The 16380-nt window shown below is 51.3% G+C and overlaps 1 protein-coding gene across 1 annotated transcript in view; it reads right to left on the bottom strand.

Annotated features, from left to right (window-relative positions):
- Nucleotides 1–7766: 7766 nt before the first annotated feature.
- TTLL12 (tubulin tyrosine ligase like 12) overlaps nt 7767–16380 on the bottom strand; it is a 498173-nt gene continuing 489559 nt past the window's right edge. The window contains exons 13-14 of the mRNA XM_069628126.1: nt 10067–10205; nt 7767–9742 (exon numbers count right to left, since the gene is read on the bottom strand). Coding sequence (XP_069484227.1) covers nt 9591–9742; nt 10067–10205 — 291 coding nt within the window. The 3' untranslated portion in view covers nt 7767–9590. The remainder of the gene's footprint in view (nt 9743–10066; nt 10206–16380) is intronic.

The following is a 16380-nucleotide window of genomic DNA, read 5'->3' on the forward strand; positions in this document are numbered from 1 at the left end:
TGGTCAGCTTCAATAAATCTATGTAATCAAGAGATGTGCACATTCTAATGTGTTTAACAAAAGTTCATCTTGTCAGTAGTTTTGTGAAATACTTAGAATGGAATCAAAGGATCCCAAATGTTCATGCCTACAGTATTTTTGGGCATTTGTGCCTGTAATTTGTAAATATGCTCAGAATAAATGTGTTGGGTAGATTCTTCATTTGCATGCCACATCTCTACCTGTGAAACCAACAGAACTTTTTGCTGGACTTCTGGATTGTCTTATCTGTTCTGAGTGAGTGGAAGGGAGCCTTTTTCCCCACTCCCTCATTCTTTTGCTCAGACTTTGGGAATCCATCTTATTTTTACTTTATGGAGTCCTGCTTTCCTCCACATTGTCTAAGGCATCTGTAATTTACTTTTTCAGCACACAGCACCTTTTGTGCTGTGTGGCTGCAAGTCCTTTGGGCTCCCTTTTTGTTTTCCTTGCAAGTACTACTGTTTCCATGGATAGGGGGTACTTCATCCTTCTTAGCTTTCCTTTTGTGAGATCAGCACACACCACCTTATGTGGAGTGCTGAGGGATTACACTGTATCCCCTTCTTACAACTCCTATAACATTTCTGTACAGTGACAAGCATACCAGAATGGCTGGTGGAAGTGGGCGTGTTCTACAGACTTGTGTAATTTTTACCAGCAGGCTGTGCTCTTAGCCACGGGAATGTACAGAAATGTCACCAGTGACCAGAAATGGTGGCTGTTTCCTTGTTTGGGCATTACTTGGTTGCTTGTCCTTTCTTGGTCCTTCTGTCGTGCTGGGGAGGGGTTGTGGATGTGAGGTCCTGGTTTGACTTTGGTATTCAGCGGGAATCCTTTGTGAAGTCGACTGAGGCTGCAGCGTGTCTGTGAGGACAGGAAGCAGGGGAGGATCTTGAAACTCGGCTGATCTTTGTTTTCTGGCATGCCTGCCTGGAGCCAGTTCCAACTGAGCAGCTGAAGGAACAAGTTACTTACCTGTAACTGTTGTTCTCCAGCATGGGTCTGGCATGGATTCACATGCTCATGAATATTCCCCGTCGTCAGGCTGGGAATCCTCGGTAAAGAAAAAACCAGTATCAGTTTCGTTTCTGATCTGTCTTTCGTAGTAATAACCAATCACTGGTCTCTGCGTCATACTGACCACAGCCAATGACTGCCCTCTACCTAAGCACCGCCTCTGGCAGCCATCTTCAGATTTGGAAGCACGTGAAGTGGCAGTATGACCAAGTGAAGAGCCGCAGAGGGGTAGGCGGGAGGGTTCGCATGTGAATCCATGCCAGACCCATGCTGGAGAACAACAGTTACAGGTAAGTAACTTGTTCCTTCTCCAGCATGGGGTCTGGCATGGATTCACATGCTCATGAATAAAGAATACATAGCAGTACACACATGCACAACCACGGGAGGTGGCAAAGGCTCAACATTAAGCATCACATCAACTCAACATTAAGCATCTTACCTCCTCACCAGGCTCACCTCAGGCGAACAGGTTGCGCAGCACTGCTTGGCCGACCCTGGACTCCTCCCTGGAATCCCGGTCGACGCAGTAGAATTTCGTGAAGGTGTGCGTCGACCTCCACGTAGCAGCCCTGCATATGTCCAGCAGGGGCACACCAGATAGGAACGCCGTGGTAGCTGCGATCGCTCTGGTGGAATGGGCTCTCGGACGGCCAGGCAGCGGTCGGTTTGCCAACCGGTGACAGCACATGATACAGCCGGAGAGCCATCTGGAGATGGAAGCCTTCGAGAGAGCCTTCCCCTGATTGACAGGTCCAAAGTTCACAAAGAGTTGTGACGTCTTCCGAAAACCCTTCGTGCGGTCCACGTAGAACTTCAGCGCTCTAGCTACATCCAGCGAGTGCAAAGTCCTCTCAGCCGGCGACGAAGGCGACGGGAAGAACACAGGTAACACCAAGGGTTCGTTGAGATGGAAGTCCGACGGTACCTTGGGCATGAAGGAGGGGTGCGTCCTGAGCACTACCCTCGTGTCGTGGAAAGTCAAGTACGGGGCCTTGCAGGAAAGGGCCTGGATCTCTCCCACTCGTCGTGCGGAGGTGATGGCCACAAGAAAAGCTGTTTTCCACGATAGAAACTTCAACGGGGCCGAGTGCAGAGGCTCGAACGGAGGTCCCATGAGCTTGGTCAGCACCACGTTGAGCTCCCACGCCGGGGCCGGAGCCTTCACCGGCGGGAACGATCTGAACAGTCCCTTCATGAACTCTTTCACCAGACGATGAGACCACAAGGACGTCCGGCCCGTGGTTCTGGTGTATCGGGAGATCGCAGCAAGATGAATCTTGATGGACGCATGTGCCAGACCAGCTTTGGCCAGCGTCAGCAGGTACGGCAGTACTTGGGGAGCCGTAATCCGTAGAGGGTTAATCTTCTGTGCGTGGCACCAGACAGAGAACCTCTTCCATTTGTGTCCATAGCATTTAAGAGTCGAGGACGCCCTGGCCTTTGCAAGAACCTCTCTGCAATCGGCCGGTATGTCGTATCCTCCAAACTCTAGTGCTGCAGGAGCCAGGCCTGCAAGTTCAGCGACTTCGGGTCGTGGTGGAGGATGGCGCCTCCTTCCCTGGAGAGTAGATCCGCGTCCGCCGGCAGCTTGATCGGCGGGGACGCTGACAAGTCCAGAAGGTCCGGGAACCATATCTGCCTCGGCCACGCAGGTGCGACGAGGATCATCCTGCACCGTGACCTCTTGAGCTGGTTGACGAGCCGGATTAGCAGAGGCAAGGGAGGGAACGCGTAGAGGAACAGGCCCTCCCAGGGGAACGAGAAAGCATCGCCCATGCTCCTCGTCTGGGGAAACCTGCTGGCGAACCTCCGGCACTTGGCGTTCGTCGCCGTCGCGAACAGGTCGATCTGGGGTGTGCCCCACCGTCGGAAGAGGCGATCCACCAGATCCTGCCGTAGTTCCCACTCGTGGCACGAGCGCAGCTCCCTGCTGAGTGAGTCGGCGATGGTGTTTTTATCCCTGCCAGATGAAACGGCACCAGAAAAATCCCTTGGGCGACGGCCCAATGCCACAGGTCCTGCGCCTCCTTGGACAGCGCTGGGGACCTGGTTCCGCCCTGTTTCCTGATGTAAAACATGGTGGTGGTGTTGTCGGTGAAGATCCTCACCACCTTGCCCTTGAGGGACGGAAGGAAGGACCTGAGGGCCCAAAACACTGCACGGAGCTCCAGGACGTTGATATGTAGGGACTTCTCCGTCGGGAGCCAGAGTCCCCTTGCGTGCAGATTTTCGGTGTGCGCTCCCCACCCTTCCAGGGAGGCATCCGTGGTCACAGTCTCCTGGTGGGCTGGGGTCTGGAAGTCCATGCCCGCCGTCAGATGCGCGCGGGTGCCCCACCACCGTATCGCTCGTCGGAAACTCTCGTCGAGCTTGATCCTTTCCTCGAAGCTGCCCGTCGTCTGGATCCAGCGCGCATCCAGGAATTCTTGCAACGGGCGCATCCGGAGCCTGCACATGGGAATGAGGTAGATGCAGGAAGACATCATCCCGAGGAGGGACTTGATGGACCTCACTTTGGCCGCGTCGGCCACCAACATCCGTTGCACCTTGCCCAAGATGGTCCTGGTCCTCTCCTCCGACGGGGAGGCCAGAAGGGACACTGTGTCGAGCCTCGCTCCCAGAAACAGTGCGACTTGCGCGGGCACCAGGTGGGATTTGGCGTAGTTCACGGAGAATCCCAGGTCCGTGAGGAGTTGGACGGTCCTTGCCGTGTGGACCACGGCGAGCTCCCTCGTCTTGGCGCGGATGAGCCAGTCGTCCAGGTAGGGGTAGACGTGGATCCCCTCGCGGCGCAGCTGCGCCGCCACCGGTGCAAGGCACTTGGTGAATACCCTGGGTGCCGACCGTAGTCCGAAGGGAAGGGCTTTGAACTGGTGGAAGTAGGCATCCTCCAAATCCAATGACGATAGGAAGTCTCCTTCCTCCAGCTGACCCAGGACGTGCTGGAGGGTGACCATCCGGAACTTCTGCGCCTTGATGAACTTGTTCAGACGTCGCAGGTCCAGGATGGGGCGCCATCCTCCCGTCTTCTTCTTCACGAGGAAGTATCTCGAGTAGACTCCGGAGCCCCGAAGCCTCTTTGGGACGAGTTCGATGGCGCCCTTTCTGAGCATCGCCTTTACCTCCAGGAGAAGTTGAGGGACGTGAAGTTCTTTCCTGGCCACGGGGGGGACGCGCGGGCACCTTCTTTGAAACTCGAGCGCGTGGCCCCGGGCCAGGGCGTCCAGCACCCAACGGTCGGTGGAGATGGACTCCCACACGCTGACGAAGCCCGCCAGCCGGCCTCCCACCGGGGTGCTTCGGTGGGGGCCCGACCCCAAGGCCGGTTCAATCCTGCTTGGACGCGGCCTTGCCGCCTTGACCTCCTTGGCGACGACGGCGGGGTCCGCTAGACTTGCCTCGTCCTCTGTAGGCCTCTTGCGACGACGAGCTGGCCGCTTGACGGTAGGAAGCGAAACCGCCGCCGGAACCTTTGGGGGCGCCCTTGCCTCCGCCGCTCCGAAAGGGCGTCCGTCGTTGCAGGACTCCAAGGGCCCGGGCCGTCTCAGTATCCGCCTTGATGGCCTGAAGGGAATCGTCCACTGTCTTCCCAAACAGGTTGTTCCCGTCGAAGGGCATGTCCAGGACTCTGGTCTGGACGTCCTGCCGGAAGTCCGTAGCTTTGAGCCATCCACGACGTCGAAGGCAAACACCGTTGCCCAGCTGGCGGAATCCAGTGTCGGCGATGTCCGTCGCCACGGTGATGGTGTGGTCCGAGGCCACCTCACCTTCCTGCAGGATCTCAAGGGCCTCCGCCCTCTTGTCGTCCGGCAGAAAATCCAGCAGAGGAGCCATCTTGTACCAGAGCTCCCTGTCGTAGCGGGCCACGATAGCCAAGGCGTTGGCCGCCTTAATCGTCGTCGCTGCCGACGAGATGACTCTACGCCCCATAGTATCCAATTTCTTTCCCTCGCCGTCCGGCGGGGAAGTCGATGTGGAGGCCGCACCCCCCCCCGCTTTCTTCCTGGCTGCCGCGGAGACGACGGAGTCCGGGGTAGGCTGCGCCCGGAGGCATAGGGGGGCCGTGTCCGGGACCCGGTACTTTTTCTCGTACCGGTCTCTTCTAGCTGGCGTCGTGGAAGGGTTCTTGAGGAGGGAAAGGCCCTCATCCCAAATGTCGTCCAACAGAGGCACTGAGAGGACCGTCTTCCTCTTGGCCTCGCGCCGCTGATAAAGGAAGCCTTCCTTTTTCTTCTCCTCAGGGCAGAGTTGGAAAAGCTCGGAAGCCCTGGAGATCATGGAGTGGAAAGATCCGATCTCGTCGGGCGGAGAGGCCCTGGTGGGAGGCGACGACGGAAAATCCTCGTCGTATGCCTCGTCGTCCGTACCCGTCGCTGCCGTGTCAGTCCCCGTATCATCCCCTCGGGTGGACGGGGAGGAGGGCTGGAAGGGGCGCGACGGTTGAAAAGGAGGTGGTGGATGGATCCTTCTTTTCTTGGTAGGGGGAACACCAGAAGGTCCCGGTTCTGGATCCCCCGACGGGAGAGGTTCCTCCGTCGGTAACGGTAGCCTCGTCCTTATCTCGGAGCATAAGGACTGTATGGCCAACAAAATGGCCGCCGAGTTGTCTTGCGGCGCTGGCAGAGGGGAATCCGACGGGCGAGCAGGGGCCCCGTCGGTATCCTCGTCGTCACCTGCGTCGGGGTCCATTCCGACGGGCTGGCCTTCTTCCACGCCTAGGCCGTGGCTTAAGACTTCGATCAGTTCCTCTTCTGAGGTTGAGGCCGACTCTACGACGACGCCCTGCCCCCCCCTTCTTCTTCCCCACGGAGGGTTTCACGGGGGTCCTATCGATGGGCACAAAGGAAGACTCCCTCCGAGGAGGCAGGGAGATTCTGGGCCCTGAGGTCGCCACCACTGGTGCAGCCACCACAGGCTGAGCCAGGGCCGCCGCGACCGTTTCGATAGAGGGCTTGGTCGGATGGATCAAGGCCTTCACCACCTTAGGTGCGCTCACCGCCTTATCCTTGAGGGAGGGGGCACTGCCACGCTCCTCCTCTGCCTTAGAGCTCGACCGGGGCCTCTCCAGGAGCTTCGCCGGGTGCTCGGCCTTCCTCTTACCCGACCCAGAGCGTTGGCTCGTGGTTGATGGTGCCGGGGAGGGTGCGCCCTGCCTGGCGCCCGCAGAGCCCGACCGTTCGGCGCTCCCGGTGCCAGCGGACTCGCGGTGCTTGGCCTTATGTTGGGCCCCCGTCGCCGGGGCGCCCTCAAAGGTCTTAGAAGACCGCTCGGATTTCTTCTTCTTCTCGCCAGACGGGCTCTTACCCTCCAGCCAGTTGGCGAGACGTTGATGGCGGTCCTTCATGGTCCGTTCCGACATGTTGCCGCAAAACGCACAGTCCTTCTCCACGTGCGTCTTGTCCTCATGAAGGCAGTAAAGGCAGAAAGAGTGTTCGTCCTCCTTGAAGACGTTCTGCAGCTGGCATCCAGGGCAGACCCTGAACAGCTTTCCGGGCGTCGAGCTTCCCTTCTCCTGGGCCATCTCCGAGACAGGGCCTGAGAAGCTTCTGGAGTCCTCCGAAGTGTAGCTCGACGAAATCTTCACCCTTGAGGGGCACAGATGAATCCGACACGGGTCCCCGTTGATCGGATGTAGGATCGGTGGAGCTTGAGGCTCTTTTGACCGAAAGAATCGAAGTTTTTGTAAAAAGCGCGAAAAAATAGCACTAACGCTCGAGAGCAATAGCACGAGGATCCCAACACATGAACGTGCGGTAAAAATCTGAAGATGGCTGCCAGAGGCGGTGCTTAGGTAGAGGGCAGTCATTGGCTGTGGTCAGTATGACGCAGAGACCAGTGATTGGTTATTACTACGAAAGACAGATCAGAAACGAAACTGATACTGGTTTTTTCTTTACCGAGGATTCCCAGCCTGACGACGGGGAATATTCATGAGCATGTGAATCCATGCCAGACCCCATGCTGGAGAACACTGTCTTTTCTACAGCTCTGTCTTGCGTGCTTTCTCTCCAATCTGACTTTGAAGAACTCCTACTTACATAGGGATGGACTGCTAAAGCCTCTAGACCTCTGAAAAGTATTACAAGTCTTGAAAAGTGCTTACCTGCTAATGTTGGTGTTGTTCATACATTGTTTCATACAATCGAATAATTTCAGTTATTGTAACAGTGGTTTTACTCAACTTTAATTTGCATTTATCATCAATAAGTGTTTACTTTGTGGTTTACTCACCTGAATTATTGCATTTGTTTTCTATTGTGCATTCGCTTTGAAAAAGTTCTCATCCATCTGAAGATTTATCTTTGCCTTGTGTATATATTAAATACATATTTTGCTATTAACTCCAAGTGTGTAAGTGTTTCGTTGAGGCTTACGTATATTCTAATTTCTCTGTAATGACCTACAGCTCGCATCTCCCTCCTAAGGTAGGCCTGGCATACTACGAATACCTTGAGTAGAACAGGTCTAGAATAGAAGTTGGAGCCCTGTGTACCTATGGGATAGTTTTTAGAAAGTCATACCACAGGTGGACTTTAGAAAAACTCCCTAACAAAATGCAAACACATTTATTCAATCGTATGGTTTGAAACACTTCAACCACAGGAGGCACCACTGCATCAAGCGGTGGCATCCAAGTATTTTGGAATGTTGTCCGAGGAGAATCCAATGGTTGAGGACGTTCTGTGGGAAATCTAAAGAGCAACATTATTAAATTACACCAAAGCTTTTATTTTTAAAAACACATTTTATTGCATTTTTAGGACACGGATCAACCAGACACTATACAAAAACAGGGATATAAAGTAACCTCAAATCAGGCATTGTCCTGTGACACTGCAGAAGCTAGCATCAGGAGTCACATCTTACAAAGCACTGCAGGACAAAGTGTGGAGAAATGAAGTGCAGCCCTCCGTTTCACCTAGTCCCGAGTTATCGACCAGAAGCCACCTAAAGCAGCCCTAGTTGACAACAGTAGAGAGCAACAGCTGGTGCCGCTGTCAGCTGCAACAAGTCTGCAGATCAGATCCAGAATGCCCCTCTCCCCCAACAATCTGGATAGCGCTACTCTCTTAGTGGACAGAGGGAACATCACTGCCTGAGAAGCAAAGAATAGCCACAGGTTTACATATTTCTCACCTGACTCCTTAATACCCCACAAGGCGGGTCAATCAAGCAACCCAATCTGTAGCCAAGCAGATAAGTAAACAGAGGCTGGTTAAGCTGGCTATTATAAAGCGTGCACATTTCCTTTGGCAGTCTGCAGCAGAGTTTTCACCTCACGCTGCCTTTTAGGAACTGTTGGACCTCACTGAAGTGAGCCATAATCTACAGGACTGGAACAGTATTATACAGGTAGGTCCTAGAGATCATATCACACCTCTAGTAGTGCCGACTGGTGATACTTCAAGAGGGATTTAGGATTAACTGTAATGATGCGTTAATAAAACCTTGTTCAGAACGTTTGTTAATACTGTTGGAAATCAAACTACATTTATCAGCTCTACTCATTTGCTCTCTGGGTTCCCCTTTTAAGGCTGGTGCTGCTTCTTTTATATGTCGTAATGCACTTTGTTCAACAGGTTTCCAGAGGAGCCCCAACCGCTGGGGTAGAGGCATATGTGTCACATGTAGCTTTGTGCCTTGACCGATTATGGAAAGAACCCAATCGCCATGGGAAGTGTGCATAGATTAGAGTCATTCTTTAAACTTACCCCTCCTTAAAATTGACCACTCTGGCAACAGACGGGGCCGGCACTCATCATGGAGGGTGAACAAGTCAATGAACTTTAAATCTACCGATCATGGGGTGCTGTTAAAATGGCATTTGATAAGCGTCAACTGAGCCGCACTATGTGCCAGTCTCTTTGTGCTCTCTTAGAGATTCTAAGTATTTTTTTTTCTCCAAAGCATATTTAAAACTGCTAGGTGACACCCTCTGCAGATATGGTATGCAGAGTCATATGTGTAGAGCCTTCAGCTGTATCTAGCTTTCCAAAGGAGCCCTATGACAACATTCCAGTCCCTGTGGCCATATTTGACAGAATCCGGTAGGTGGAGGACATTTTCATTTAACTTAAAGCCAAACAAAAATCATTAACAGTTTGGTGAGAAACAAGATAATGGGTTAATGGGAAAACAAGCTGCCATTAATAGCTCCCTCTCAGCTAAAAAATGTATTTAGTTTTTTTTATGAAGAACGCACAGTATTTTAGAAAACCGATGTTCATACATGTAGACCCAATTACCTTTGCAAATAAAGATTGCAGAAATAAAAGTGCACACATTTTTTTACAACATTAAGCGCAATTATCAGGAATAGGCGGAAATTCAGCTGCTTGACGTTTAGGTCCGTTTCAAGGCTGAATAAATGCAAATTACAGCAAATCGGATTTGCCTTCCTACTGCCTGGATCATACGCAAGATAAAGCCGTCCAAGTGGTATACATGTCGGAGGCATTACCCTTTTCCCAAATGATAGCATAGGAAATAAAGTTGCATGAGATGTCGCTAAAACCAAACTACAGGGCCGATTTGAATGATAGTGTCCTCTAGTTAATGCATGTAACATTACAGTTGTTAGTTTCATCCAAAAAGAGTGCAGAAAAGAGGTCATTAAAAAACGTTGGGTGATATTTGCAGGCTCTTGTGCAGTCCGGGTTAAAGTTCACTTCCAGGATTTGAGGATACATTGTTCGTTTTCCTGAAAAGACAACAATTGAAAACTAGTAATCACAGTTTGTACAACCATTCACTGTCTGCACTTTTGTTTAAACTTGGGATTTTCATGTGAGTGCACAGGTTACTAGTTTGTGTGAATTGGAGACACAAATTGAACCGTTTCATAAATGTCTGGTAGTAATCCAGTGCTTACAACACCTATTCCAAGGTACTTTTTGTTGAGGGTTCGCAGCGCTATATAAATGCTAAATTATCATTATTTTTATTATTAATACTGTAACAAAAGGGTTTGCCTGTCAATCGTTCTTGATACAAAGCGAAGGTTCCACTTAAATAACATGCTTACCACTTCTCTCTGTATCCCATTTAAGCATCAAATCAATAGCATAGACAGCCCGAGAGGACGGGTAATGGCAAATTCCAAATGGTGCAGGTCTGGCAGCCGCAGCCTGGAACAGTTCAACAAACGTCTTGAATATCTCTGTCTGTTAAAGCAAGTGAGGCCAATTTAGAAAAATGCTATTTTCCCCATTCTCAGTTTAAAGGAAATCAATATAATCATGGTCTCTGTGGTGGTGAATAATTTTATTCACAAAAAAACCTGGCATAAAAATAACCCACAATCACCACCAGTTCAGTCAATCCAAAAACAATGCTCCCTTTTGTTAGTACAAAACAGATTCATATCATACATTCAGGTTTTATCCTAGGTTTCCTCTGGCATGCGAATCCCCATTCTCTTAACTGAGTTTCTACCACCGTTTCTCTGCCATCTAAGCTTACTCATGATGGTTACATCTTTGTTATGGCAATTATAACCAGGTGGCATGGAAATGGATGTGTGGCCCTTGATGCTGAAGTCTGCACTAGCAGAACACAGCAGCATGTCTGTAGATTCCCTCCGTCAGCACCATGCTGCCGCATTAGACAAAGGGGTGTTAAATGAATCACTCGTGTGAGCTCGGTATTAAAGTTGTTTGTGACCCCCCACACTTCTGTGTAACAGGCAACAATGAGATGGGCACAGATGGAGGCAGACCAAGCCTTGTCTAGATAATTGGAAACAATTTGGAACATAGTTGCATTACTGACAGTCAAGAGTGACCAGGACAGTCGATTGGCTGACTGCCGAAATTTGACCAGGAATCAACACCATGATCTGCCTGCAAAGGACTCAAGCAGTTGATGTATGTAAATTATCCTGCTCAAGAAAAATACAGGTCTTGGTTATTTACATAGTAATTCCTTTAACCCATTCCTCATGTAACATTTTGTTACACTAGCGTACTTGAATGGCTGGTGGCAGTGGTTTCTTGTTTACTACCTAGTGCATGTATCTGTACCTCAGCTGCAGTGCTACACACAACGGTGACCATTTTTTCATCATTTCTTGTTAGTTTCTTCTGGCCTTTTATTCTGTTTGCATAAGGTTTGAGTTCTTTGTGTAGTCTGCCTTTGGCAGGCTTCAGTCCTGAAGCCCGCCCAGGCTCCAGGTTGTCTGGAAAGGCAGGAAGTGAGGGAGGGTCCCAACTCTTCCCTGTCCTTTGTCTCAAGGTGTGCCTGAGTGAAACCAGTTCCAATTGGCCAGTTGGCTGTCCTGGAGGATAGCCACCTTGCTGTGTTATTGACAGCCTATGGCTGTGAATGAATGGGAACCTGCATAAAAACCTCGCTTTTTATGCAACTAACAGCAGAGTCGACCACTGAAGAACAACATTCGAAGCAGAAGACGAGAGATGACGCCAGCAGCACCCTCCTGGACCGTAATGTGCCAGGTGAACCCCTGCAGCTGTGCTGACCCCGTTTTCGAATCGACAGGGAAAACCAGTCCTGTAGGCTGGTGGGACCAACTAGTCTCGAGCCAAACTATTTTGGCATAACCCCTGACTTGCTGTGATTTTCCAAGGCTACAGAAGTACAAACCCCGGGGTACCACAACCACTTGTAAGTGCATTGTCTTCCGAAGTCCGAATCCGGTCAGATCTTCGTGGGCATCCAGAGGACCCTACAGAAACAAGAAATCTGCATCCACAGTCCCCTAACCAGAGTCAAGGACCAAGGGATCAAGGAGATCCTAACCAGAGCTTTTCTTCTTTGGCACTAAGAAAAAAGAAAACCTGATCGGTCAAATATGGCCAGAGAGCCGCTAAATCGACTGAAATCCATTGCTGTTGAGTTCCTCTCTTGAGTGCCGCTGCAGGAGCCTACCAGACAGCCTCCCTTTCGTCACCAGGAACAAGGGTCTACTCCATTGCAACGTGAAGGCAACCAGCTGGAACACTTTCATTTTCTTGGCCTACTTTATCCTTTTGCGATTTGGGGTGCTTCCTATCTTTGGGAGTGCGATTTAACCCTACACTAAGTTGATCTCAACTTACCCGCATTGGCTTTACAGCTTGTGCTTTCAAAAAGGTGACTCGTCTTAAATTACTGCGATTTCTCTATTAAACACGGACAATTTAAGAATATTTTTCTAAGAAGAGCAGCATCGGAATTTTGACTTTGCCCATTGACTTTGGCTGTCCTGGCTCTCCAAAGGCCTCCTTCTGAACATATTGGCTTTGGCAGTACGTGTTCCCTCAAAGGTTTTAAATGTTGAACACTTTAATGCTGGGATAATAGACTGCCTGCATCCCTCTGGGACAATCTAACTGTTCTTATAACCCATCAGTCTGTTCAGATCTAACACTAACCTTTCCTTCCCTGAAACCTCAATACTGCAAAGGTGATACTATATAAATGCTGTACTGACCTCAAATGACGTCACTTCTGGGTGCTGGAACATGTGCAAGACATGAATGAATTACACAACTGCTTTATTGTTCACTTCTTGAATTGAATCCTACCTTGGGATTAATATTACAGCTAATTACTGCATTTTTTTTTTTTAACTTTATTTTCAATCAAGGCAGAATGATAAATTACAAACAGTATCGGCAGTGATTCTTTAGGTATATAGATCCCCAGTCTCTTATCCCCCCCCCTGGGTTTCCTCCCTCTCCTCGTTCTTCGGCCTTTTTGCTCCTCAGTCTCTGGAGGTGGTATCTTCCCTCCTAGGTTGTCCACTTCTTGCCTCAGCATCTATGGTTCTGCCTCGGGGGTCCCTTGGTTTTCCAGGATCCAGCGGGCTCGGGTCGGTTTGTAAGTTAGGGCGGGGAAGCGCTGGTCGTATTCTAGCACTGGGGCCCAAATGTTCCGGAACCTGTGGAGTATACCCGCTTGTGCCGCCGTCACTTTCTCCGCGATCAGGATGTCCCATAGTTTGGTCCACCATTGGGCTACGTGAGGGCCTTCCGGGGATTTCCAAGTTCGTGCCACCACTGTTTTCCCTGCCAGGAGGCAGTGGGTTAGTAGTTTCGCTCTGGGCCCAGAGCGTGGGTAGATCGTGGGGATCGGAGCTCCTAGCAGGACTGCTTCTGGTTCTAGGGGGATTGTCGTTCCGGTGATCTGCGAGATGGTCTCCAGGCATGTCCTCCAGAACCGTTGGATCTTTGGGCAGGTCCACCACATGTGGAAGAAGGAGCCTGGGTGGCCGCATCCTCTCCAGCAGGAGTGGTCCAATTGCGGATTCATGTGGTGGAGTCGGAGGGGCGGGTAATACCACCGGAGTGTGACCTTATATGCACATTCCCTGTTGGTGATGCAGGTCGATGAGGTGTGAGTTCTGGTCCATATGTCCACCCAGGTTTGGTCCTCGATTGGGTGTCCCAGGTCCGCCTCCCATTGAGCCATGCATCGAGTTTTTGTGGTCAGGAAGTCCGCTAAAAAGCGTCTATATAGGGTGGATACTCTACCGCGGGTGGGGAGGTCTCTCAGTGTGAGTTCCAGAGCGGTCGGGGGGCGTGTCGCCGCTTGGAGGGTCTGGGGGTGCGAGCACCAGTGGCGTATCTGGATGTAGGTAAATCTGTCTCTTTCCTGGAGTTGGAATTTCTCCTTGCATTGGTCGAATGTGAGTGGTCTCCCTCCTATGTATAGCTGGTCCACTGTCTCTAGTCCCCCGTTTATCCAATTTTGAAAGTTGCGGGGATTCGCTCCCGGTGAGAAAGTTGGGTTGTGGAAGATTGGGGATTGTGGGCTCAGCCCCCTTGGCACTCCCTTCCGTTTTAGTGCCCAGTCCCAGGAGCTGAGGGTGTGTTTAGTTGATAGGAGGAGGTCTCCCCAATGCGACCTGAGGGGGGGTGGGATGTGTGGCAAGAATCGTAGGGGCAGGGGAGTTCGTGATTGTTCCAGCTCAACCCATCTAGGGCGATTTGTTATGTTTTGCCATGCCTGCACCTGTGCTAGTTGTGCCGCTACTCTGTAGGCTTGCAAATCCGGGACCCCGAGCCCTCCTAATTTGGAACCCCCCAGCATCGTCCTGAGAGGGATTCTCGCTCTCTTACCTTTCCAGATAAAGTTCAGCATTGTCCTTTGGAGACCTCGGAGCGTTGGTGTGGGAATCGCTACTGGTAGGGAGGCGCAGGAGTACAGGAATCTGGGGAGGAGGTTCATCTTGCATGCCGTGATGCGCCCTAGCAGTGAGATCTCTTGGGTCTCCCATCGTTTCAAGTCGCCTTCCAATTCTGTGAAGAGTCGAGGAAAGTTGACCTTATATGTGTCTCTCGGGTCTGCCGGGATGTGGACCCCCAGATAGGGGATGGCCTTTTTTCCCCATGTTATTGGGCATATCTTGGACAGTGCCTCCTGCTCCGCTAAATTGAGGCCGATGCCCAAAGCCGATGACTTATCGAAGTTTATTGAAAAGCCAGAGACTTCTCCATAGGTGGCGATTTCACGGGTCGCGTGTTTTAGGGATGAGTGGGGCTCTGAGATCGTGAGCAGAACGTCGTCCGCGTATAGGGCGATTTTGTGTTGCGTGGGGCCACTCTGTATGCCCTTAATTTGGTTGTTTCGTCTGATTCTTTGGGCGAATGGCTCCATGGTAAGTGCAAAAAGCAGGGGCGACAGCGGGCAGCCTTGTCGGGTTCCGCATGACAGGGGGATTGGGTCCGAATTGTGGCCGTTGATTCTTAGGCTGGTTTTTGGGTTGTTGTAGTTGGCTAGAGCCATCGTTTGGAAGTTTGGTCCAAAGCCGAAGGCTTTAAGGGTGTGCTTCATGAATGTCCAATCCACCCTGTCAAATGCCTTAGCTGCGTCCAGCGCCACCAACACTAGTTTTTGAGAGTTCCGGGAGGCGAGGTCTATTAGGTTCAGTGTTCTTCGTATGTTGTCTCCTGCTGTCCGATGCAGAATGAAACCGGCCTGATCGGGATGAATGATTTTCGGTAGGATATGATTCAGGCGGGTTGCCAGGATTTTTGAGTATATGTTTGCGTCGATGTTTAGGAGGGCAATCGGCCTGTAGGAGGTCAGGTTTCTCGGATCTTTTCCCGGCTTAGGCAGGAGGATAGTGGTCGATTCCTGCATCGACGGGGTCACCGATCCAGTTTCTCTGAAGGAGTTGAATAGGGCAACCAGGTGCGGGGTCAGTTGGGCTCTAAACAGTTTGTAGAACCTAGTTGAGAAGCCGTCTGGCCCAGGGGCCCGTGATTTCAGTGATTTGATGGCTTGTTCCACCTCCTCCCCCGTTATGGGCTCCTCCAGTTCGTCTTTCATTGCCTCGGGGAGGTGAGGTACTGCTGCCTCTTGTAAGTATTCCATCTGTTGCGGTAAGCTCCGTGGGGTTGCCTTCATAATTTGGGCTAGGTAGTCTTTTGCGAGTCGTTGCTTATCCGGCTCCGAGTAGTGCATGACTCCGTTAGGATCGCGCAGGCTGGCGATCGTGTTACTACGTCGGCGTTTGGCTAGCTTGGCTACCAAGAACCTGTTGGCCTTGTTGCCCTTTGCGTAATACGACTGCTTTGCTTTCGCCAGCAGTTGAGCGGTCTGTTCCGCATAGTGGGCTTCCAGTCTTTTCCTTGCTGTGCGTATGAGCCGTTGCGTTTTAGGGGACCAGCCTTTTTCTTTTTGTATTGCCTCTGCCTCTTTTAGATCATTTTCTAGGGTTATTCGGGCTTGGCGCCTGTTTCGGTGGTAAGCCGTCCCTTGGGCTATTAGAGAGCCTCTTATTACCGCCTTCATGGCGTCCCAGTTGTTCGCTAGCGAGGTGTCTGAGGCGGGATTTTCTTCAAAGAAATTTCTTATGCCTATTGCGATCGTGTCTCTGGTGGCCATGTCATTGAGGATCGGGTCGTACAGTGCCCATTTACGTGGGCCAAGAGGATTGGGGTTCTGTGCCCGGAGTTCCAGGAGCATTGGAGCGTGGTCGGATATGGCTCTGGTGCCAATGGAGACCTCCTTGACAGAGGGGAAAGTTTGCGGGGAGAGCAGGAACAAGTCGATCCTTGAAAAGGTGCGATGGACAAATGAATAGAAAGAGTAGTCTATTTCGTTGGGGTGGAACACTCGCCATGAATCTATTATGTCCAGGGACCTGAAGAGCCGAAGGAGGCTGAGAGCCTGAGCAAAGTCACCTGGAGATGGGGGGTGCGATCTATCTTTGGTGGGATCGGGTACCCCGTTGAAGTCCCCCCCTACGATTATTTGGCCTTCCACAAAGTCAGCAAGCGCTGTGCCCAGCGAGTCATAGAAGAGGGATTGTCCCGTGTTGGGGGCGTAGACTGAGACCAGGGTGTATAGGTCTCCCCTAAGAAGGCATTTGACCGCTATGTACCGGCCCTC

The sequence above is a fragment of the Ambystoma mexicanum genome, chromosome 12 (assembly GCF_040938575.1).
Source record: "Ambystoma mexicanum isolate Mex_15411 chromosome 12, UKY_AmexF1_1, whole genome shotgun sequence".
Classification (NCBI taxonomy): Eukaryota; Metazoa; Chordata; class Amphibia; order Caudata; family Ambystomatidae; genus Ambystoma; species Ambystoma mexicanum.